This window comes from Vidua chalybeata, chromosome 13, assembly GCF_026979565.1.
Source record: "Vidua chalybeata isolate OUT-0048 chromosome 13, bVidCha1 merged haplotype, whole genome shotgun sequence".
Lineage (NCBI taxonomy): Eukaryota > Metazoa > Chordata > Aves > Passeriformes > Viduidae > Vidua > Vidua chalybeata.
This window is the reverse complement of record NC_071542.1, coordinates 6,711,060-6,734,766: the sequence shown is the minus strand read 5'-3', so window position 1 is coordinate 6,734,766 and position 23,707 is coordinate 6,711,060. Positions and strand designations below refer to the sequence as shown.

The window sequence follows — 23,707 nt, the reverse complement described above, 5'->3', positions numbered from 1 at the left end:
ATTCATTTGCTTTTCTCCCTTGCTGAACAGCCACCCTTACCCTGGCTGGGTGATAAATGAGTCCTGGCCTGGCTGCCTGGTATTTTCTATTTGGGCCTGTGTTTAACACAGACCCTTCCATGCTGGCCCAAACCAAAAGGCTTAACAAGATGCAGCCTTCTGCTCAAGGCCACATCAGGAGCAGCTGCAGGAGTCCCCAAGCCCTATAAGCAGAGTTTGTGATAGTCTGGTGTAAAACCCCAGTTGATTCAAACTTCACAGAGCTTTACTAAACACAAAGCAAATGAAAATTATTCCTTTGGGCCTTGCTTGACTATTTTGCTATTTTTTGGTTCTAATCTTTCTTCTGTGAGCAAATGTGCTTCTAAGTTTTTCAATTCAGTAACTGTGAAGGAGACAAGTTTTAGTTAGAACCTAATGGCACCCATGCTTTGATTTGCTATACCAACATGTCTGTTTAATTCTGCCTTCCTTCCCCACAGACTGCTTTAAAGACTTACTAGAAGCTATACAGAATATGAAGGTTTATTTCAAAAGAATACATTTGCAAGAATACACATAAATGCACTCAATGTAACAGTACCTTCTGCAAAAATAGGTTACATAATACCCAGTAATGAAAGAACAAATCTTATTTCTCTACAAATTAGAAAGCAGAGATAATAGTCTGGACAACCTTCAAAATGGAGGTTATTGTGGATGTTGTGAGCAGTAGCTAACTTTAAAGCATGACACCACAGCGCTAATGTTGGCAAATCAAACTACTAGCACACAGCTGCAAACTATCCTTTTGTACAGAATTAACAAATATTTTGGTTCCAATTTCTTTTTACACAGCTCTAGTGCCTCAGGGAAAATGCTTATCAAAGATACACAAAAACTATCCAAAATTACAACGTAACTATGAAAATGCCTCCAAAATTGAGAGGAAAATAATCATGTTAAATTAAAAAAATTTAACCAGGATTTCTAGACAAGATTTCCTGTTCTTAATCAGAGAAAGTTTACAAGAAATTTCAATAAGTTATCTTGAAACCAAACAGCTGTAGATCTTAGAATCTTCGTGGAGGTCCACCTTTAAATGGCTTAAATCCTGAGCCACTTCCCCTCTGCATGGAATTGCCTGTGATCTGTACAACTCTATTAATGGGTGAAGAGTTACTGGAAACAGAAGTTTTAAAAAAAGTGTTATGATACATACCTAAACTCCTGGTGCACAGGTAGTAACATTCTTACATCTCCTATCAGTCAACTGTCAAACTGTAAGTCTCAAAAGAGACTTGAAAACATGCAGGAGAAGAGACTTTGCAAGAAGTCCCTCACTGCTGTGCTGCTGGGCCCAGTGCCAGCAGCAGCACCCCTGGGGAGCCCTATGCTGGCCAGACAGCACAGGGAGTCACCCTGCTGCTACCCACACTGCTGCACTTCCTAAGAACACCAAAGCTTGCAGGGGCTCAGTAGGGAATGGAGAGGAAGGAGTGCTTTCTGTACCTTGCATGTGGAGCCATCATGCCCCCTCCTCCACGGCCATCTCCCATTCTCCTTGTGTCATGATAGCCACTTCCTTGAGAACTAGGTCCATGCCATTCTTTCCTTGGTCCAGTTTCACGACTGTGGCGTTCTACAACATGTCTGTCCTCATTGTAGTGCTGGGGAGAAAGTGACAGCTAGTCATTCTCACAAAAAGGCTGTTTGAGCTACAAGAAACAGACCTGTCAAGAAAGATAAGCTTACAGCTGATAGAATAAACACAAGTCTTTCAAGATTTCAGTCCATAGGCTGCTCACACATATTTACAATATTCCTGTTACTTCTAGTAACAGAAGCTTAGTTACAATGACAAATGTGTGGGTATGCAGCGAGTGAGGTTCCACAAACTCATACTTTACTCCCAATTCTGCCCTGATCTCATTATCAGTGGCATAAAATTCAGGAAGAAGAACATTAATACTTTTTAAATACTTCAGGATTTAAATACCAGCAGGAGTAAGTTAATCTGTAGTCTTTAAAGACAAGTCTTGCAGAAGGATTTTCACTCAGTATCACATTAAAATTAGAAACTGCACTGAAAATAGCAGGCAGCGAGTGTATGGTTAAAACCCTGAAAGGGTGACAACAAATTCTCAAAAGCTTTATCATCTACTCCCAGGTATTGTTCTTATCATAAAGATGCCAGACAAGAAGAATAGGGCAATTTTTCTGTCATTTTTTTGGTTATTAAAAAAGAACCTTTAACATCAAGAAAACTAAGTTGAAAATAGGCAGAATGCTTGTGAATCATTTTGATGATGTTATATGGTCATTCTTCCAGCATGAGTCTGCATTTTCCAGCCTCTCCTTCATGCACACGAACACAAGAAGGTGACTCACTTGTCCTCCACCTCTCTCTCCCATCACGCCCCGTTCTCCTTCCCTGCCTCCATAGCCGGAGGCGCTGCTGCGGCTCCCGGGAGGTGCTCCCCTCACATGGCCGGACACTTCCCTTCCCGACCGATCCGGCCGCTCGCCTCTGTAAAAATTGCTTTCATCAAAATTTTGGTTTCAGTATAGTTGAATTGGTACCAAATCACAGCACATGTAGACAGCAGAGATTCCTGTGGTTCCTAGCAACCTGCAGCTGACTTCCTAGAAACATTCCTTTAGATCTGTGTGGCTTTTTAAATAATTCAAGCTCACGTGCTACTCGTTTACATCTGCATTCTACACAAAAGCCTCCTTAACTCTGTGCTGCTACTCATGATTAAGAACAGACCGCTGGGAGTCGGCTAAACCTAGACGAGGTTTAGCATTTGATATCCTACATATTCCTTCCAATGCTTTTCTTTAGGAGGAGACGGTCTATTCTCTCTTTACACACTAATACTTGAGGAATTGCTACTATGGATGAATTCTACAAGAATCAGTACTTTCCCTGGTTAGTCAGCACATTTACCTGCCGTCCCGTTTGTCTGTGCTTATGCTTCCCTCGCTCTTCCAATTTGTTTGCCTAGGTGGGTTGGAACCGGTTTCTCTGGGATGTCGGCCGTGTGGTATTTCTGGTCTGTCGTGAATTATCACTGTTCTCCTTTCATCTCTGTCTCCACGTACTTCGCGTCTGTCCGTGTCCCGGAGTTCGCTTCTTGGCTGTGGTGGTTCATTTCTTCTGGACTCACTGAAGGTCTTGGGGTATCTCTCAAAGCCCGGCTCTTCTCTTCGTGCTGTTGGGCGAGTCTTTTTTGCCTCACCTTGGTTTACAAAACGATCTCGCCTAAGTTGTTAAAGTAGGAAAGAGTCATTACTTGTTTCCCATTTTCACCTTTCTCTGCACGTGTAAGCGCATGCATGAGGATATAAAATATCACTCATCTTTGTATTAGTTGTTTGTTACTATATATAGGAACAGAAATCCTTCCCACCCCAAATTGTATTTATGTCTACAATTGTAATTTTGAGCTTGAGTTCTAACAGCCAGTTAAACATTTCTTTGTGCATTTATTTGTTCCTATTTTGGTCAGTGTGATTTAAGCAACTATGGGGCCACCTTTTTGCCCACTGTGAAATGGAGAATGCTGTATTTCTCAAGTCAGAATTGTATTTACAATTCTAGTTCACTGCAACCTAAAAGCTGAATTCCAGAAGGTACAATTATGTGGTCTTAGCTTTACTAGTGGTTACTGGAACCATGAAGTTCCATCTGGAACCAGCATTTACTGCACTGTAAATTACACAGGTAATCCACAGGAACTTGTGACTAGATGTGAAAGAGGAAGGAATAATTGCAAAAATCCTTTTGAAATGTCTCACAAAAAAGGCCACCAGGTAGCTAATTTAAAGTCCTCAGAGAAAAGCAGATTAGATTCCATGATAAAGTGGCCAGTCCTCAAGACACAAGAAATGTCAGGACAGTACTGGAATTCTATTATATCAGAACTGTATAAAGCCTTTAGCACCACATTCAGTTTTGAACAGTCAGGAGTGAAATCCACAGAGATGCTGGCACACAAATAACTGCTCCATTATCTAAACTTACCTATCAAAAGAAGATGATGGAACAGAAGAACCTTCTGGATATCGGCCTCGTTCTCTGTGATCAAAATCATTGAACCTGTTCTGCTGGCGGCTGTAATCTGAGCCATGGCCAAAACGTGCATCTGTATCAAGAGCCATCTTCTTACTCTCATTCCAGTAAGGATCATCTCTCCTTTAGCCAAAACAAAGGAACCCTCATCAGTCACGTGTAGCCAAATCAAGGCCTAATATGCAGAAAATTGTTGAGAGTCAGTTGTCTATTTTAGGAGATGCTTATCTGACCTTTGGAAAGCCACTGACAAAGGTAGACTCTTTAAAGAGTAGTGGACAAAATAATTTAAGAAAACACCCCAAACTAACCATCCATTTAGCAGAAATATGAATTCTTAAAGTAGAAGCTTCAACCATTAAGGCAGAACAGCTTTTATCAGCAAATGCTCTGGATTGTGTTTTTTCACACAGTAAGAATTAATTCATGGGATGCTTCTCTAATTTCAAAGCTCCGTCCTACAGATAAGGAGTGTTTCATGTTTGTCATAAACTAACGTCAAACCAAAGCAATACCAGAAATCCAGTTCTTCTGTGAAGAAGACCTGCTTCAGGTCCAAATGAATTTTCAAATCTGACACAAGGCTTGTAGCTCTTTCTTTTTATTATGCACTGCAAAAGACCAGTTTGAGAATTACCTGTGATCTACATCCCGTGGACGTTTCAACGAATTCCTCTTTTCCTGTTCATAGCGGAGCTGCTGCTGCTGCCGCCGGAGTTCCTCCCTCTCCCGCGCGATTCGCTCCGCTTCTTTCCGACGTTCCTGCCACAAAAGGAACCACAAACAGAGCAGGTCTTTATTAGAGATACCCAGAGAACAGTTAGCAAGGATACACACCTATCCCTTGTCAGTTTTCTGCTAAAGGTGATCTGATAAAATTCATCCTTGGGTAGCATCTAAGATTAAAGAGCACAGGGAATATTTCTCAAAAAGTAGACAACGGTTCTGGAGATGCTATTGGCTGTTACATAGAAATGTCTCCAGGTAATTTCTTGTATTACTATTGTATTTATTACCCAGAAACACTTCTTGAAGTTTGCAGGGGTATTCTGTAGGAAAAATCTAGTCAAATTATGGAAGAGTGGTATAGACAAAGTGATCTATTGTACTTCATGTTTAGAGACTGACTTGTATAGCTGCTACAGTAGCAAGTATTTTACATCAAATTACTCCCAAGCAAACAAGATGAAGATTCCCGTTGTTGTACAATGTGAATTATGTAATGTTTGGCTGGGTTTTATGAAAGAAAAAGGACTGGGTAGAAGAGTGAAGAGCAAAATTCCCCGCAAGGGCGAACTGGGCCATCCTCCAAGAAGCTCCTGCACAGTCCAGAGCCCAGCTCTGCCCACCTGTTCAATCCGAACACGCTCTCTCTCCAGACGCTCCCGTTCCATCCTCTCCCTCTCCAGCTTTTGCCTCTCAATTTCGAGTCGCTCCCTTTCCCTCTGCAGGCACTCTTCTCGCTCGTGCATTATCCGTATCCGTTCTCGCTCGCGGCGCTCTCGCTCTGCAATTTCTCTTCGCCTAAAAAAAAATAAGAGGTAGCAGAAATTCATCTGAGAAATTTTGTCATCCAAAACTAACATCACCTTAGGCATAGGCATTCAATAACTAATTCAGAGTAAGCTCTTCACGGAAGTCCTTGCACCAGAAGTCTACTCCTTTTAGCCCCAAGTAGCCAAAGTGGTTTTGCTAATCTACAGAACCATTAGCAGACAACTGATAGGAAAAGCTATCTCAAGAATAATTTCTTGATGTATTTTATTCTTAATTTGGATTTCTCACTTGTCACATGGCACACAGTAACAACAGTATTCAGTAGCCAAGAATATGATTGGATCTAAAAAATAAATGCTATTTTAGCTCTTCTCTTCTTCAAGCCAACAAAACATTTACTTAGGGTTTTCTGTCCAGAAAAGTAAGACAGACAGCCAGTCATGACCACTCTGAGTTGCACATGAGTACACTCATGAACGGCTTCATTTTGCTTTCTTCTTTTTACCTCCCATAATACAGCCTAGAGGAAGCACAAAAGGCATTTTCTCCTTTAAGCTTTATGCTTGCTGGGAATTCCTTTGGTTAGGAATTGTTTCCCTTTGTTTTGGGAAACCCAGCTAACAACACAGCTCATTTAACTGCTCTTTGCAAGCTTTTGGCCATATGAAAACAGCAGAACATAACAGTGTAGCCATTTGCTCTTTCTGTTTAAAGGATCAGTATTATATTATGCTTGATTTGTCATTTAGAGATACAACATTCTCAGTTTAAAAACAAACAAACAAGCAAATCCCAAACACTATTTTTGGCCCTGTCTCCTAGTCTACTTCTCACTTTTCAAAAAAGAAAACTGGCATGCAGTAACACTTATGAGATATACCCCCCACTGTAACAAACTCTAAGCTGTGTGTGTACACATATAGCTATTAAAAGATTATACAAAAATTTTGGAGTTTGTTAATTCCCATAAAGATACTGTTAGGTAGAGTCCCAGACTTTAACATCTGGTTAGAAGGCTTGACAGAATAAATTCTGATGAGATTTCTAAATATAGTATCTGATCAATTAATGTATACAATAGCCTTTAGCAAAAAGTTGAATTACTACCTTCGCAGTTCAACAGCTCGTCGTATTCTTTCCAATCGAACCATGTGTTCTCGCAATCTCTGTTCCTTCATCTTTTCAAAAGGCAAGATATCCTTTCTACCCCTGTATTCCCTGAATTTCACTTTCTCTTGAATAATACGCTCTTTGTTCCTCAAAATCTGTGGCTATAGATAGAGATTACAATGGTTATTTCAGAAGTCTCATTCATTTAGGGAGATTTCTGGACGCTACATTCAAGTATGATTAATGACTTAGCAATCCTAAAGCATACAAAGCTTCTATCTAAGCTTAACAGTTAGTGATAGTTTATTGACTCTTCAGTCAACTGCAAGGTAGGATCAAATCAGGTAAGGATTGCATCAAATCTATAGATACTTACTTTATCAAACCTTCCCCTTCTAACTGTCCTAGTGTGGCCTTGGTCTCCTTTTGTTTGGTCTAAAACTACAACTTGACCTGGGCTTTTACCACCTAGTGAAGGGGGAAAACAAAAAAAGAAAAATAAAAGAAGGTTTAAATACACACACACAACTATCTCTATACGCCTATTAAAAATTCTCCTTCATGACATTTCTAAATCTCCGAAGTGATCTGGTACTGGTAGGAGAAACATACCAGAACATGCCTGTAATTAAATATTAGTATAAAGTATGGAAGTAATAAATGTGTTACTGGAGTCTAAAAAAGAACAGGTGTTTAAATGTCTGGTTTCCAGTAAGAGCAAGAACATGCCCCCAAGACAAGTCAGACAAACAGATTCAACAGGAAGAAATATGGCTATATGGCATACTTATTCTTTTCTTTTCTTCAGTTTTTTTAGTGGATTCTTGATTAGGGCCACTTGTTCCATTATCACTCTTCTCATCTTTACCTTCTGTTTTCTTGGCTTCTTTACTTTCTTTTTTTTCAGATTTCTCTGATTTCTTTTCTTCTTTTTTGGTTGATGGAGTTCTTATTAGGAAAAAAAACCACAAAAATCCAATGAGGGAAATTCAGCTTAGAGGATTTTCACAATTTCAGAAGATGTGAAATTCCTTACTTGCTGGCTTTGTCACTTGATGCAGTCTTCTTATCTCCTATGCTCCTACCCGAACTAGATTTCTCATCACTTTCCTTCTTCAGTTCTTTTTTGGAGGGATCACCTTTCACCTATTTTTTTTTTCAAAAGCAAATAGGTTAATACAGATTCTTGTAAAAGATGGTCTATTCTGGGAAAAGTCTTCATGTTATGAAACCTACTTTCTCCACAGAGATCTGCTGTCCGTGCAGCTCTGTGCGGTGCAGGTGTGCGATACACCTGGCCACTTCTGTACTAGAGGACATTGTTACTATGCCGTAGCATTTTGCCCCCGGGCTTCGTGCGTTTGTGACCACCTTTGCACCAAGTACCTATGCAAACAGGAAGAATTCAGGTTCTCAGAGAGACATTTCTACAGAAGTTATGGTATTCCAATAACATTTTTACCCTAGTATATAAGAAAACAAAATAAATTCACCCCAACCCCCCCAATTCAACAGCAACATAACTCCCACCCCACTAGAAAGATTGACACTCCCAAATTCTCAAAAGCTTTGAGAACTTTATCCCAACTTGCACATCAAGGCATTTTAATGCTTGCATCCTGTTTTGACCAGTCACCTCCTCATGCCCATTATCTAAATGCTTCTCTTCAGTTATTGGCAAAATTCATTCACAGAAACACCACTGACTTGAATTTGATGGTTCATCTCTGACAGATGAACCCCCACAAAAAAACTCAGCAGCTGCCAATTAATAGCAGGAAGGTATAAGCAGTATTATGTAGTAACTTAATAAGGGAGTCAATTCTTCAAAGTCATCTAGCAAGTGTGTCAGTTAAGCCATTTTAGCAGTCAGTTCTGACATCTGCTTCTTGAGAAGGTATTAATCTTTCTGCTCCTCCTCCTTGATAGAATTTCTACGGCTGCTGGGGCCAGTCTTTTTGTCAAAGTCAGACTCTAAAGGCAACAGTTATATCTTTCTAGCTGTCATCAGTTTTATCTTTTTAGCAGTCTAGACTGTCATGGTACAGTCATGAAGTATTTCCCAATCAATTTTAAAACTGGGAAGCTATGTAAATGTAAGTACCAACCAGCTTTACAGTGAAAACAGCCAAGTAACTGGAAGTTCCAACAAAATATTCTGTCAGGTGTCCACACTTGTGAATGCATTAAATAAAATCACCTACTAAATTCACTGGAAACATCAGATATGCCATAATCAATATACATACTTGACAGTCACAGTGCTCAGGTTCTAACTAGTTCCCAAGATACAATAATGCCATATCTGCACAGGCTTACACTAACACTACAAATTCACATAGTTATCAGCAACTCCTTTGGGAAAATGAGAACCCTGGGTTTAGAAGACTGCTTAGCTTTCAAGATTTTCACATTGTTCTATGGAATTTGTATGTTTCAATTAACCAGAATTGGGAAAACAGACTTAATTTAAGCAGACTGTAAAAAAAAAAAAAAAAAAAAAAATCATTAAATCACTGAAAGAGCCCCTAAAGAATCATACATTAAATGTCACATTTTTACCAATTTTCCCATTCATAAGCCTTCAGAACATATTTTCAAAACAGTCTCCCCAAAGCAGGATGTTCTATAAACACTATATGTATTACAATTTTATCAGTTAGTAAACTATCTTGCACTCATGGTTAAATACAGTTGCTACAAATTAACATAGCCATCAATATTTTGAAAGCCAGTCCTGACCAGACTATACAAATATTTGTGAAATTTCTTTTGTACTTATCTTACCTCCACAGAAAGAAACACTTCTTATAAAATGAACATATGGTTCTTCCTGTAAGCATACACTCTTACTATTGCAGTATGGGGCTTTAGATTGAACTGGTCAGACATTCCTCTCAAACCTTTATTTAAATCAAGTATTAATTTCTGTAACTGAGTAGAGGAGGGGGAATAGACACACACCACACATATGGTATCACACCCCATAAAATACCTTTCCATATTTGCCAAAGAGATTTTTCAAGTCAGCAGCTTTTGTGTTGGAAGACAGTCCGCTAACCCACAGGTTTCTAGTTGAACTTCCACTGCTACCACTAACACTGCTCGCGCTTCCTGAAACAAGTTTTACAAAACAGCCAAAAAATTAAGGAGACAGAGGTACCATGAATATTTAACTAAAGTGTTGCTGAAAAGAGAAACTTAGCCTGTTACCTCTAAGTAATTGCTTATCTGGTTACCTTTCTTGAAAAGACTTCTATAGAAAAAAAACATATGCCATAAGATTTCATTCATTTAACCATGTATTGAGACCAACAGCTTGGCTACCTTGTACCCAAAGGACAGAGACAGAAAAATATTACAAATATTTGTTAAAGGCATGCTTTACTCCTCATTTCAGTATGTACATTTAGCTTCAAAAATCTGGCTCTTATCATTAGCTACCATCCATAAAAATGGGGTGTTTTGCACACAGTATTTGTTCTCCATCATGATGTCCATATACTGCTCAGGTTACCAGAGACAGCAGAAAGGGAAATACAGGAGACTTGGATAATCCCAGCCTCCAGAGTCATGTGGTCAATTTCTACAACTTCTTGAAGTATTAGCTTCATCCAGAGCAGTTTTTTAAAAATACTACTGGATGTAGAACTAGATTCAACCCACCAAATTATTTCCCACATACTAAAGGAAATACTAAATAAAAGGTGGAAAAACACTATGTGCTTTAAATACTTCCCTCACCCCATATGTTAGGTATTTTTGCAACAACACAGCGATAAGAACTCAAAAGAGACTCATGTAATCTCATTCCCACTATATTTTTGTCTTCAGTTACGTAGTTCAGCTTGTTGTTTGCTGCTAAATAAATGAACTGCTTTGGGATATGTTAAAATGTAGCCAGTCCTACAGGCAAGACCAGAACTAGATCTCCACCTTGAAGCTGGAAGATCTGGTGATATGCAGAGTTTTAAAAGGTAATTTAACCATTTTGAGAAAAAAAAGGACAGTTTTGTTTCTTCAATGCATCAAGATTAACTAAGAGAAAAAGGCAACGTCTCAGTTATGGTCATACTAAGGTTATTTTGGTATTATGTTTAGATATATAAGGAAGAAATTCTTCCCTGTGGGCTCTGGCATGGGTTGTCCAGAGAAGCTGTGGCTGCCCCATTCCTGGAAGTGTCCAAGGCCAGGTTGGACAAGGCTTGGAGCAATCTGAAATAGTGGAAGGTGTCCCTGCCCTCAGCAGGGCATTGGAACAAGATGATCTTTAAGGTCCCTTCCAATCCATAACACTCTATGGTTCTGTGATACACTTAGACAATCAATAAATACCATTAAACAGCCACTATCCTGCCTTTGGCTGTGTATATATATTAAGAAAGCCTTGAACAGGTACTATCACAGTTATCATATATGCTACATAAATGAAGACACAGCAAATGTGCTCTCAGTTTCATTTTAAGCATGTAACTGTCATGAAAAGACACATCTACAGAAGACCCAGTTATGTCTGCGACAAAAATTTCCTCTCAAATTCATTTACCAGGTAAAGTTTCATTTGTTCCTTAGTATTATGCCAGAGATTCTGTGACAAAGATTTTTGGCAGAAAGGGAGTAGGTAAAATAAGGAGACACATGAGCTCACACAAATGCATCTGTTCAACCATGAAGCATCAGTATAACTGGTGACATGAATGTGCTCTTGAGCTCCACTCTTCAAATTTGTCATTGTAATACAGGATTTTATGGAAACAAGTGGAAACTCCAAGGCAAAAAAAAAGGTTGAAATTTAATACATTAAACAGCCACAACTGCAATTTTGCAAGCTGGCATCTCAGCTATAGTACTTGTTTCAGTTTATTTTAAAATGAGCTAGAATTACAAACAAGACAAAAAAATTTAATTGGCATTACATTTAAGTACTTGAAATTATTTTTTGCTTGTTTTGCTATATGTTACAGCATGCTTATCTGAAAATTATAGCTTCTCATCAAAACTAAGACTTGGGAAATGTTAAATGAATTTGCTCCCGAAAATATTTTGCAGCAGGAGAATGTATTTTCATCAAGTCTTTAGAATAAGTATTTTTGATCTTATGACAAATCTGGCATAAGGAGAAACAAAATATATGGACACATACATATAGCAAATGACTACTGTACCTCTAGCATAATTTACTATAGATGGCTGAGTTCAATCATATAAGCCAATTTATTACGTGGCAAGCAATTTCTCAATCAGGAAAGCATTTAGTTCAAGAAATACTACTCTAATTCATAATAGTTACCTTTATCATCCTTTGATGTTGTCTTGCTTTCTTTAGATTCCTTAGTAGAGCTAGAGAAGCAAATTAAAAAAATCAGAAGAAAGTTGAAACTACAGAATTTGGTGTTGCATTTTATACTACTAACACTAACAGACAAGTTAACATTTCAAAAAATAAAAATGAAAAAGGGCCAGACTGTATATTTGAACAAATGATTCCCTTATGGATTCTTGCACTGATTTTCCCCAAGATGCCTGAAGATCTAGATTTTCTGACAACTCTATTCAGTGGATATATGGCAATCTTCTCCAGATTTCAGGACGGGGACTTGACTTCATTTTGTGTTCTTAGAACTGATAGCTGTTCATTACCATCATCACAAGGACATTTAAAAAAATCGTCAATTTGAAAAAAAATAAATAAATGCTGACAATTCGACAATGCAATCAGTAGGACATAGTGTCTATACGAAGATCTTGAATTTTAAAAAGTAACTTATGGCGGTCAAAAAACCTATAGGCAGGAGCATAGGATACTAATTATAAGATTCTTGCTGCTACCCCCTTAATGTAGAGTGATCTTATTGAATGCTGGTACTCAGTATCGTAAAGAACTGACATAGAAAAACAAACCTCTTTGCTTGACCAGAGGCCCCAGTAGACGAGGGACCTTTCTTCAAAGTATCCTTTTCTTTGTCTCCAGATTCTGCTTTCTTTGAACTTTCTCTGGCTTCCTTCTTGACAGGATCACCCTTCACGCAGTCTTCCTTCTTACCATCTTTATGGTTCTCAGTCACCTCATAGTCCTTGCTTTCCTTCTCCAGGCTCTGTGAAATGGTATCCTGCACATCCTTTGGCTTACTTGCTTCAGAATCTGTAATTTTCACATTTTTACCTGTTTCTAGGAGGTCATCACCATCAAAATCCAGAGTGATGGCATCTTCGGCCTGGATTGTAACCGATATGTTATCATCCTCAGCTTCTTTCACAGAGGTGTTAGCTTCCATCTCTTCATGAGCCGTGTGATCAGCCTCAGCTAGGCTTTCTTCTGAAGGAAGAGGTTTAGATACTTCTTGTGTACCATCACCAGAACCTGCTTTATCTAAGAGGATTTAACAGGAATAAATATGGCAAAACAAGAAGTTTAAACAATTTCATATGCATAAGCTAGAATAGGACCTAGAAAATACAAAGCCAGTTATTAGCACTGATGGAAGGTTAGAAAAAACACAAGGTGTATTAACACAAATATAAATCCTTTACCCAGGATCACTTATTCTTCATGGCAAAACACATTTTCTAGAGACAAATACCAAAACATTAGGAGGGAGAATATGGTTCCATCCTGGAGATACCCGTTCTTCGTAAGAAGTATCCATTTTCCAGTTTAGGATTTAGTATTCCAGAAGAACATAGTTGCTTTGGATGTTCACAGTTTGATTTAATCTGTCTTTGAATCTTCCTGGTTCCAGAACTTCTAAACCTTCCCAAATCCGAAAGAATTACAGTCTTGGAGAATTCCAGCCAGTCTTCCACATCGGTGTTCGCTGTTCTTTTCCTTTCCAAGCAGTTGCTTGGCAGTCAAGTGAGTTGTACAAGGCTGCTGCAGAACATGGATGGGTGAGCCTTAATCCAGAGTTCGTAGACAAATGGTCTCAGTCTTCATCCACTGGAAAGATTTTCCATCTCAGTCCCACAGAGACATCTCCAACTGTATTCTTGGATTTGCACAGATGAGACACTTCGGCCATGGGGTCCCTCGTAAACATGGAGTCTGTAGTTAAATCCTGTAGCTTCAGTAATGTGTTTATTCCATCTTGTGTAAAGTGATGGTGTTCCATGTCCTTTCGAGTCCACAAAATGTAGAATCCTTATGACTTCTGTCCAGGAAGTCTGTTTGCCCAAATGCATTACATTCCTTCTATAGTTTCACTAATGAGCACAGCTTAAAAAATGGTAGCCACTCCACAGGTTTTCAAACACTTGTTTTACCATCCTATGTACAACTGGTATTTCTAAGTGACAGTAAGCCAAGCATATGATGATCCATACATTTGTGGGGTGCTCAACTTCAGTGTGAGAGTGCAGCATTTCACTCAACATCAGTTACTGCAGTGCAAGTTGGAGGCTTTGGCATCAAGACTTACCGTGTATTAAATTCAGTCCTTGAATACTATGGGTTTTTATTAAGAATCATAGTATTGCAACTATATTATACATCCACCACAGTAACTGATAAGTATACTGTAACCAACTCTTAAGAGTAAAGTAACTCTTAGGAGTGAAGTAAACTGACTGCAGTGATTCCAGGTGCTGAGCTCAATGAGGAGACAACTGATACTTAGTGCTGGAGATAAGCCTAGTATTAGTAGAGATTGAATGTTACAAGAGAAAGTTGCCTGCTCTACCAGAGTAAGACCTCTGAACTCTATTAAACTTTAGACATACCTTTCTCATTTTCTTCATCTTCCCCATCCTGCAAGAAAAGGAAGTCAACACTAAATGTCTCCTATTTTGAAACTTTAAGCAGAACAATTTGTATTTTTCATAGAATTTCTATTGTATGAAGGCAAATACTGAAAACTGTTTCCAAAGATTATCCAGGAACCAAACTCGTGCACGTCCCTTGTCAAATCTCTAAAAACTGTTATGAAACTTCTTTATGAAACAACTTGGCATTTATCTACAACACTTGCTGTTTGCAGTTGGTTGGGACATGCAGATATTGTCTTACCCCCTCAACTCAATGGGACATTTCTAAACTATTCCATGTCTTAGCAAAGCTTTCAGAATGTCTGTCAAGCTGCTGATAACTGCTTTCAAAGAAATGCAAGCAGTCCATCATTAGCTATAAAAGCTCAAGAGAGAAGTCAGAAACTAGGTAGCCTCCCTCCAGTAGCTACTTAAAAATCAAACTCTGATTTGGATAGGTATTTACTTATTTCCCATTAGTTTCACAGAGCAAGAGATGTTGTATGAGATCTCACTTTCCAGACATCAGTTCCATGTAACTCAGAATGAATTTCTGAACTTAGAGATATCAGATATTAGTACTAGCACCAAAAAGCATCCCTAAACAACCAAGCCCAGTTCTGCACTCCTCACATTCTCCAAGGGCAAACTTCTACATTAAACAGAAGTTCTAAACTCCTGTACAGGCTGTAAATACTACAACAGCATCTGGCATAGCCCTCTGATATGTTTTTAAGGGAGTGTAAGACATATTCTTTGTGAATATTCTATGCACTGAACAATCCCAAATTGTAGACATTAATTATGTTTTTAAATAGGTCAACTTACTTGGTATCACAATTATCTGCATTACTGAGTATTTGAATGAAAGCTTCCCATATAGTTTACCTTTATAGTCTTACATCATCTGACTCTAACATGCACACTGGAACAGAAAAACCAGTCTAAAGTGATCTTTTCCAACTAAATAGACACAAAAATCAGCTTAACAGAATGGATTTAGAACTCACATGGACAGCTGGAAAAGTGTAATCTTCTATGTCTGGACCTTCATTTTCCTATAGTAAAAGAAAAGGGACAAGATAAGCAAACATTTAGAGGGTCAATAGATTCCATTAGATCAGTAAACATTTAAGTGGATACACACTCAACAATGTGAACATCCATGAGCAGTTCTCCTGATGTAAAGAATCTGAACACTGAACTGAAAGGCACAAGTCACTGCTAGTACAAGGAAAAAGGACCACTTAGGAACTAACTCGGTATAGACAGAGTAGAATTTTATCAATCAGTGCCACATGTGTTTCAGGACTATTCAAATACAAATCAAGGCAAATAGAAAGAAAAAGAGTAAAGTAGAGTAAAAAGAAAAAACCCTATCTTTTAAGAGATAAGCAGGACAAATTGAAAAACTAGCTCTGACTTCCTAGTAACAAACACTAAGAAAAATTAATGTAAAATATAGCCAAGTACCTGACTTTCAGAATCCTTCTCCACATCTTCTGTTGTCTCCACTTGCTCCAGATTGTGGTATCTTTTCTTTTCTGCAGATGGTAGTTCTTTAGAATTCAAGTTCTCATCTTCAACAGATTCTTTTAAGTCTTTCAATTCATCATTTCCATCTTGATCACTTACATCTTGAGTCTCCAATTCATTTTCCTTTTGGTGTGAACACAAATACTTAATGTAACTAAAAGTATTAGCTTTATTCTAAAAAAATCACTGCTAGAATCAGTGTTTCACTGCTGGATCAGTGTCTCACATTCATAATAAAGTTCATATCATATTTTAAAAACCCCCCAGCTTCATACCCTTAGGCATCGCACTGTGAATACAGTAAAAAAATGCTCCAAATTTCCACATAAATTACCACAAAGAAAATGGAAGCTTTTTCATTAACTGAAGTCAAACACTGACCTTAAATACAAAATAGGAAAAGTTTTTACATACTTTTATTACCTTGACAAAGGAGTCCTCTTCTACTGAAGCATCACCAGTCAATTCATCAGCTTCCTGCTTTTTACCTGAAATGATGGGATATGCTGTGGCTAGACCTGCTATCTAGAGCACACTTTTAATACTGATTATGTGTTTGGCCTTACTTTATTGTTCTCTACTTTCTTGTTCTAGTTTAGCTGGATTGTTCACTATAATACAGCCCTCCGAAAACTGAGTAATTTTTAAGATAAGGAGATAAAATGTCAGCTGAGTGAGAATGAACAATCAATGCTATTCAATAAACAAGTGGTTACATTCAAGTTACTGATCTTAATACACATCCTTCTATTTTGAGTGATAATGGAATTCAGCAGAACTTTGAACTAGAAACTAAACCTTTCCAGAATTACTGAGATAAACTCGACATTATGACTTTGGAAAGGTCTTGCTTTAGAGGATAACTAACATCACTGAGAAATTAGGTTAGAACAAACCTCTAAATGTCATCTAGTCACCCAATTGCCTGCTGAAAATTACAGTGAAGTTCCAAGGACAATAGAATGTCTCAGGGCTTTATTTAGCTGCATCTTTGAATATCCACAGGCATGGCACTTACAAGCCTCTCCAAGCCACCTTTTTCAGTAGAGGATGAAGCGAGGCAGAAGAATTGAGTAGATGCAGCACCTCTGCTTTCTACATATGCTTTACTGTATTACGGGCCTGTTCCATTGAGGAATTCTGCTCTTCCAGCACAGACACTTTTCTCTATTAGAGATGTCTCTGTGGGGATGATGACTAGACACAGTTCCCTTTGGAACCCACTGCATTCCCTTACTCTTCTGAAAAACAAGACCTAAGAACACTAGACAGAAACATCTCCACACAAACACACCCTTTGAAGAAGGTTCTGTCTCTCTGATTCAGTCTATCAAAGATTAGCCTATGCAAGAGTTTTGATTAGCACAAGGTACAAAAGCAGCTCTGTTAGGAAGTGTCTTTACTGTATCTTCTACTGAAACTCAGTGTCAATTCAAATGCAAATGAGATGGCAGTCATAATTAGCACTTAATGCTTCATTTTTTGCCATTGAATCTTCCCTCCTCCCTTCAACCTCTAATGAATGGCTAAACTAATTTTATAGTTATTCCAAAGGAATATAAAAGAAAACCGTAAGCCAAAGTTCAACACAGTATGGACATCTCTGCTAGCTGAAATACTCAATTTTTTCAGCCATTAATTTCCATGGTTTTCCGTATGCAGTTCTTAAATGCACTTCAAAGCTGTAAAGTACTCTACTACAGGGCAAGAAGTACACACTATTGGGTTTGCCTGGATTCCAGTTGCTTTTACTCATTTCCCTGAAAGGCAGCACTCTGACCATACTCCTAGAAAAAGCACATTGCTGGTTTCAGTACAGGCACACACTGATCTCCAGGAAAAGGCACATGGCAGAAGCTATTTCTGCAACTGCAAAATATGAGATTTAAACTTTCAAATCTAAAGTCAGTGTCGCTGATTTTACTTCACTTAAAACAAACAAACAAAAAATCCCAAAACCCACAGAAAATCCTGTTTTATTCTTTAAATGCAATAGATTTGTGAGATTTTGGTGCAAAAAGCCACCTGCACAGGTGCTAAGGGAAGCCAGCTCTACTCAGGAAGACGACTTACAAAGGACAGTTTCTGATGTGCATCACAGCTGATGCCTGAAACAAAGACTAACTCAAATTTTGTGCTAGATTTTTAGCATTCTGTGATAGAATCTACAGATCCCAGATATCTTCAACATAAATAAAAAGCAATGAGAAACAGCAAGGATTTCTACACACGTTCCACAGCTTTCTGTTTTACCCTCTCACGTTTCAGTTTGTGTGTTAAACCTGAAAGACCATGTGTTTCCTGCATCCCATATCCAGCTAAGCATACACAGAAACAGGCAAGCACACAGGGCAGATGCTCAACATATTTAGCAACTCTCTAGCATAGACTATCACAAAAGCTGTTTAAATCATTTAATCATTTAAATCATTTTGCCTAAGGAGATATGGCTGGTGGGCTAGAACCAAGATTTTATAGGCAATAGAAAAGAAAACCAAACCAATGGCAAAGCTACCTCAAGTTAGCCCCACCATTATGCAATAGCAGCTAGAGAACTGTATTTTATGGACTGGTCCTCATCAAGAGCAAGTTACAGCATCCAGTAATGAAGCTGTTTTATCTTTTATTTGCTACTAGATTAAGTAATGATTTCATTAGCCCTTCTTTACTATGTCTGTTGTCTTTGTAGCAAGTCCCATTTACTCTGAATACCAGAGGTATTCCAAGGCATAAGGAGACCTGAACAATGACCTTCACTTTTCAACTTCAAGCCAGGAAGTGGTATAAGTCTGCTCTCCCTCTCAAGTTCTGTGCTTCAGGTTACTTTGCTCTGGTTAGAGTTACATTATGCCACTCAACAGTGGCATTTCAAGGTTCTGATACAGACAGTTTTCAGATGTTGATACAATAACTTGCTAAAATCCAGCATCCACAAAAAATTCAACAGTTGTCCGACTGACACTCATTTATAGTGGGCTGCTTAAAGGCACACTTGGCTCTTAAATTCTCATAACTAAAATCAGATTGCAACACACACCTTACAGAAAAAGACTGCTTCTCTGAACTTATTCCAGACCAGTGTTGACCTGATTAAAGGGTAAGTTAACAAACAGAGCCAGAACAGCTGAACCTTCTGCAGACAAGAGGCACAGCTGGTCTCCAGTCACACAAGCTGTCAACACCCACATTTCTGTACAGGTTTATCCAAGCAGTGGCTGTTGAAAATGTCAGTGTGTATGCAGCATTCACTACAGATCTGGGTGCTTAACAACACAAACACTCATTTACCTTGGAGTGATGGCACTCCTCTACAAGCCATGCTCAATCCCTTTTCTGGCAACAGCAATTGCTACACACCATAAAATTGCAACAGACTATTACACAGAGAACAAATATTCTCCTTATAAGTAAGTAAAAGAATTAGAACATCTTTGTTGGTTTTACATTATGCAGGTTTAGCTTTCATTTTATTTACAAGCCTTACAGTAGCACAAGATTATTCTACCTACTCATGGTCCTCCATGTGAGGAATTCAGCCACTGTCAGCTTTTGATCCAAGAAACAGTACTGTCAAACTGGAAATTCAGTTGCAAACTAGAGAGGTACTTAAGACACAAACAAACATGTATATAACTGGCCTCAGAAGCTTGTACAGCAGCAAAAAACCATCTTTGCTCACATTAATTCTCCAAAGTTAAAAATTAGCAGCCAAAAAATCTGTTCTTCACCCACACTAATTCCACAACTCATCAGGAAAGTAATTTTCAATTACCAACTCTAATATTTCAATATTCATCAACATTTTTGACTGCAGATCCTTCAAAGGAGCATTCATATCAGAAACATTTGAAAAATATTTCATACTACTAGTAAGGTAACTTCCTCTAGAGACCAGACTAGGCAGCAGAATGGTCAGGCTTGAAAAGATAAGCTTTTTCCAAAGCCTGTAATCTTTTCACAAAAAGAGAATTTCCTCCATAGCTACTAAATGCTAGGGTGGAGAGGCACAGCTGAGGCACTTAGAAAAGGAGCACTTGGCATTTATTCCTTTCAAACTTTTATTGGCAAAACCAACTGATCTAACCTATATACCTGTATAATCTTCTGATTAGCTGCTCTGCAGGTCTTTACCCTAATTATTTAATTAAAGCAGCATCTGGAAAAAGTGTTAAATTTCTACTAACTTTGCATGAGGATTGATCAAGGATTCTTGCTGGATTACAGAATCCTTCTGCAAGCATTTTTTAATTCGTATGAAATAAAGTCCCACTCTTGAGTATTGTTCTCCCTTTTAATAAACATACCCACAAAAAAAGCAAGGAAAGAGAAATGTATCATTCCCTCCCCCCTGACTCCCCACACCCCATTCCCACTCTAATTTGGCCTGTATCAATATTCCAGACCAGGCTGCTGTAACAGACAGTGCTAGGGAATCACAATCACACTTTTTCCACAGACCTTAAGAGCTCCAGTAAAACTGGTTACAGAAGACTTTCAGATCTAAACCCTACAGCCAGACACACTTTGGGACTTTTTGGAAGGACAACCTCCTTCCTTCCCTCCCACTGGCTTCCCCTTCTGGCTGCTATGAGGAGGTTTAATGATCACTTCCACTCCCTGGCCTTTCCTAAAAATGTATTTTCCTTATAAATGAGTACCTAATACTCCTACTCTCCCTTGTACAGCAATAATAGCACAGGGAAAAATACTATAGAACTAGTAATGTCATTAATTTTACTGCTGTCCAGTAGTAAAATAATTAAAGACCCATCATTATTAGTCTGAAGCTGTAGGGTGGGGGGAAAACATTAGCAAAAGGCCTGGATCAATCTGTCAGCAAAATCAGTAAAGAGGGAAAACACCTCAGTTTTAGTGAGTAGTTAAAAATCAAACAATGTATTATTTCATACAGTCAGAAATAAACCAATACAATAAAAAAAATACTTCCCCTAGACTAAACAGTGAAATTTTTCATCTTCCACCATGAACTCCCCATATTTTTGGCACAAAATTTGTTCATAAGACTTCTGTAATCTAAAAAGTAATGAGGAAAAACTCCTGAGCTTGCAAAGTGAACTGATAAGAACTTTCCTTTGAGGTTTACCAAGAACACACATGTCATATGTATGCATTAGGATTTGGGGCACAGGAGAGGTGGCAGGAAAGCTACTGAAGCCCTGCCTCAGGCAGCAGCAGCAGCACTGGTTGGCAAACTACCTCTGCAGAAGCAAAACAGTCTAACTACCCAAGAAGCCAGTTCAAGAACATTATGCATATCATGATATTAGTTTGGAGACTAGGAAGATAAAAAGCAGTAGGTAAGAGAAGTGTTTGTCACAGCAGAACAAGGAGCCATTTAGATCTCTGTATGAAAAACTGTGGAAGAGTTTCCTTATTTAGCTTCCATGTAGTTATCTTAAGTAGCAGTTACCTTTCTAAAGCAGGGAATAAAGTAATGTCATAGCAAAAAAAAAAAAAAACAAAACCACATTTGAAAGTTTATTTCCTTTCACTTCTCTAATGTGTGAAAACTGCAAAGAAGTTATTCAAACTTTCTAAGCAGACACTAATTTCACCATTCACAGCACCAGACTGATTGAATAATCACTTTCACCACAAAACTCATCCCAGGACAAGAGACAGTGGTATAAGACTGTTCACATCCAAAACAGGCCCCTGTAGCACATCTGTGAACATTCCTAGTGTGTCTGTTCAACAAAAAACGCTGTGCATAAAGCAGACAGGTCCTTTCCCAGTGCCAATAGATCACAGATGCTCCCAGAACAACTGAAAATACAAACCCAGTCTAAAATTCCCCAGACTCCAAACTCACAAACAGTATTTAAATTCCCATGCAAAAGAAATCAGAGCTGAAAAATCTGAAAAAAATCACTGCCAAGCAGATCAGCACAAAATCTAAATATTAACTTCTCACAACAGGAACACTAAAACCTCTTAATTAGACACTGTGAGGCTTCAACAGCTATTCAGAAAACTCATGTTTATAAATTGTGTCTTCAATAGAGACCATGCTAACACGCCCACACTACACGGTCCTCTTCAGGCAGTGACCCCTACCACACATTGCTGTGCCCTCATTGCCAGCCAAGTTCAGCACCTGCTCATGGCTCAAGAACCTCTGCTGTCACACAGATCCTCGTGGACAGGACCAGCTCCCCACAGAGCTCCCCAGCAGCTCCTGCTCCACCTGCACCTGGAACACCCCACGTTCAGATCTCTGAGCACACGCCAAACCCCTCACAGCTCACGCACAGCACTCAGCACAGCTCTCCAGGAGCTGTGGGCACTACAGCCACTACGTCAGAACACACATCTCTTAACCCAGCCATTTTCCATCTATCTATCTATATCTCAATATATATTGCTCCAGCATCCCCATACATTGTCTACGTACAGTGACTGAAAGCAGACATGCAAGGCAAAGGACTTCTTATATGACAGAAGCTATAAGGAGTAAAGTCACAACTGCACCCAAAATATAGACCACAGTCCTTCTTTAAGGTGATACATTAAAAAAAAAAAAAAAAACCTGGGTAAGAATATAAAATATATCAATAGATCCTAACCTTTGCCTTTAGTTGGTTTCTTGGTGGGTGTGTCAGCTGAAACACTTATTTCAATATTATCTGGATCACCTCCTTCCTCTTCAATAGCCTAAATGAGAAATAAAAACACAATTTTTAATGGCTTTCCGTGGAAAGCTGGACAGTTTGACTTCAGTAGAAGTCTGTAAGCCAAACAGTTCCTTCGGCATCTCAAAAATATTTGGCAAAAGACTCTGAGTTAAACCTTTCCCTTTAAAGCTGGAGAAGAGCAAGGGAACAGTCATGATAAAGACTGGGAGTTTCAGCTGTTAAAATGACACTTTGGAAGTACAGCTTATCAAGGATCCACACGCTTCTCTTTGGAACCGTAACACTAGAAGGCCACAACGACATCCATAATGGCATTAAGGGCAGCTCAAAAACAGGACAGCGGGAAGCACAGACACCCTTCAGCAACAACCTGCCCCGGGGCTCGCCCGACGAGCTCCGGCGCCCGTGGCGGTGGGCGGGCCGCAAGGCCGCGGGACAGGCTCCGCCAGCCGGGGCGGGGAGCTCCGCCAGCCCGGACACCGCGCCCAGCCCGGCCCACAGGGCACACAGCGCGGGGGGCTCGTTGAGGTGGACCCCGGCCCGGGCACCGGCGGCACGGCGGGGACAGGTCCCGCCCCTCACACCGGGACAGTGGCAGGGTCGCCAGCGCCCCGCCCCCGGAGCCGGGCGGCAGCAGCGGCCGCCGGGGCGGGCCGGGCCGGGCCTGCGCCCGCCGCTCACCTGCTTGAGCCGGGCGATGAGCACCGTCTTCACGCCGGTGATGTCCAGGTTGCGCCGCTTCAGCTCCGACTTGAGGTCGATGACGCGCAGGTCGCTGATCCTCTTGCTCTCGGTGGGCGGCGCCGCGGGAGCCGCGGGAGCCCCCGCAGCAGCAGCGGCGGCGGGAGCGGAGGCGGCGGCGGCCATTTTAGAACGGGCGGGCGAGCGCGGCGGCCGCGCGCACAATGAGCGCGGTGCCCGGATGGAGCGCGGCCGGCGCGCGGCTCTGCGCAGGCGCGGAGCGGCGCACCTGGCCCGGAGCGCCCGCCCTGCCTGGGGCCCGCCCTGCGCGTGAGGGGAGCGGGCAGCGCCGTGCCCGGCACCGCCGTGTGCGGGGAGAGCCCGGCGCTGGGTCTGCAGCGCCTGGCCTGTGAGGAGCGGCTGAGGGAGC

At 40.0% G+C, this 23,707-nt stretch overlaps 1 protein-coding gene across 5 annotated transcripts; it reads right to left on the bottom strand.

Moving 5' to 3' along the window:
• Window positions 1–509: 509 nt before the first annotated feature.
• SLTM (SAFB like transcription modulator) lies at window positions 510–23,463 on the bottom strand. Of its 5 annotated transcripts, none has more exons than XM_053955056.1 (21): window positions 23,278–23,463; window positions 22,528–22,615; window positions 16,355–16,428; window positions 15,878–16,063; window positions 15,415–15,462; window positions 14,381–14,408; window positions 12,566–13,034; window positions 11,955–12,004; window positions 9,660–9,778; window positions 7,901–8,050; window positions 7,701–7,810; window positions 7,452–7,612; window positions 7,041–7,132; window positions 6,662–6,825; window positions 5,407–5,581; window positions 4,695–4,819; window positions 4,010–4,180; window positions 2,933–3,247; window positions 2,371–2,521; window positions 1,492–1,649; window positions 510–1,161 (listed from the first exon to the last, which is right to left on the bottom strand). In XM_053955056.1, the coding sequence occupies exons 1-21, from the start codon at window positions 23,461–23,463 to the stop codon at window positions 1,053–1,055; spliced, it is 3,129 nt and encodes a 1,042-aa protein (XP_053811031.1). In that variant the 3' UTR covers window positions 510–1,052. The 5 variants fall into 5 exon arrangements, with proteins under 5 accessions (XP_053811031.1, XP_053811033.1, XP_053811034.1 ...); XM_053955058.1 differs by having other exon boundaries at window positions 2,371–2,509; XM_053955059.1 differs by having other exon boundaries at window positions 7,533–7,612.
• Between the last annotated feature and the right edge of the window lie 244 nt (window positions 23,464–23,707).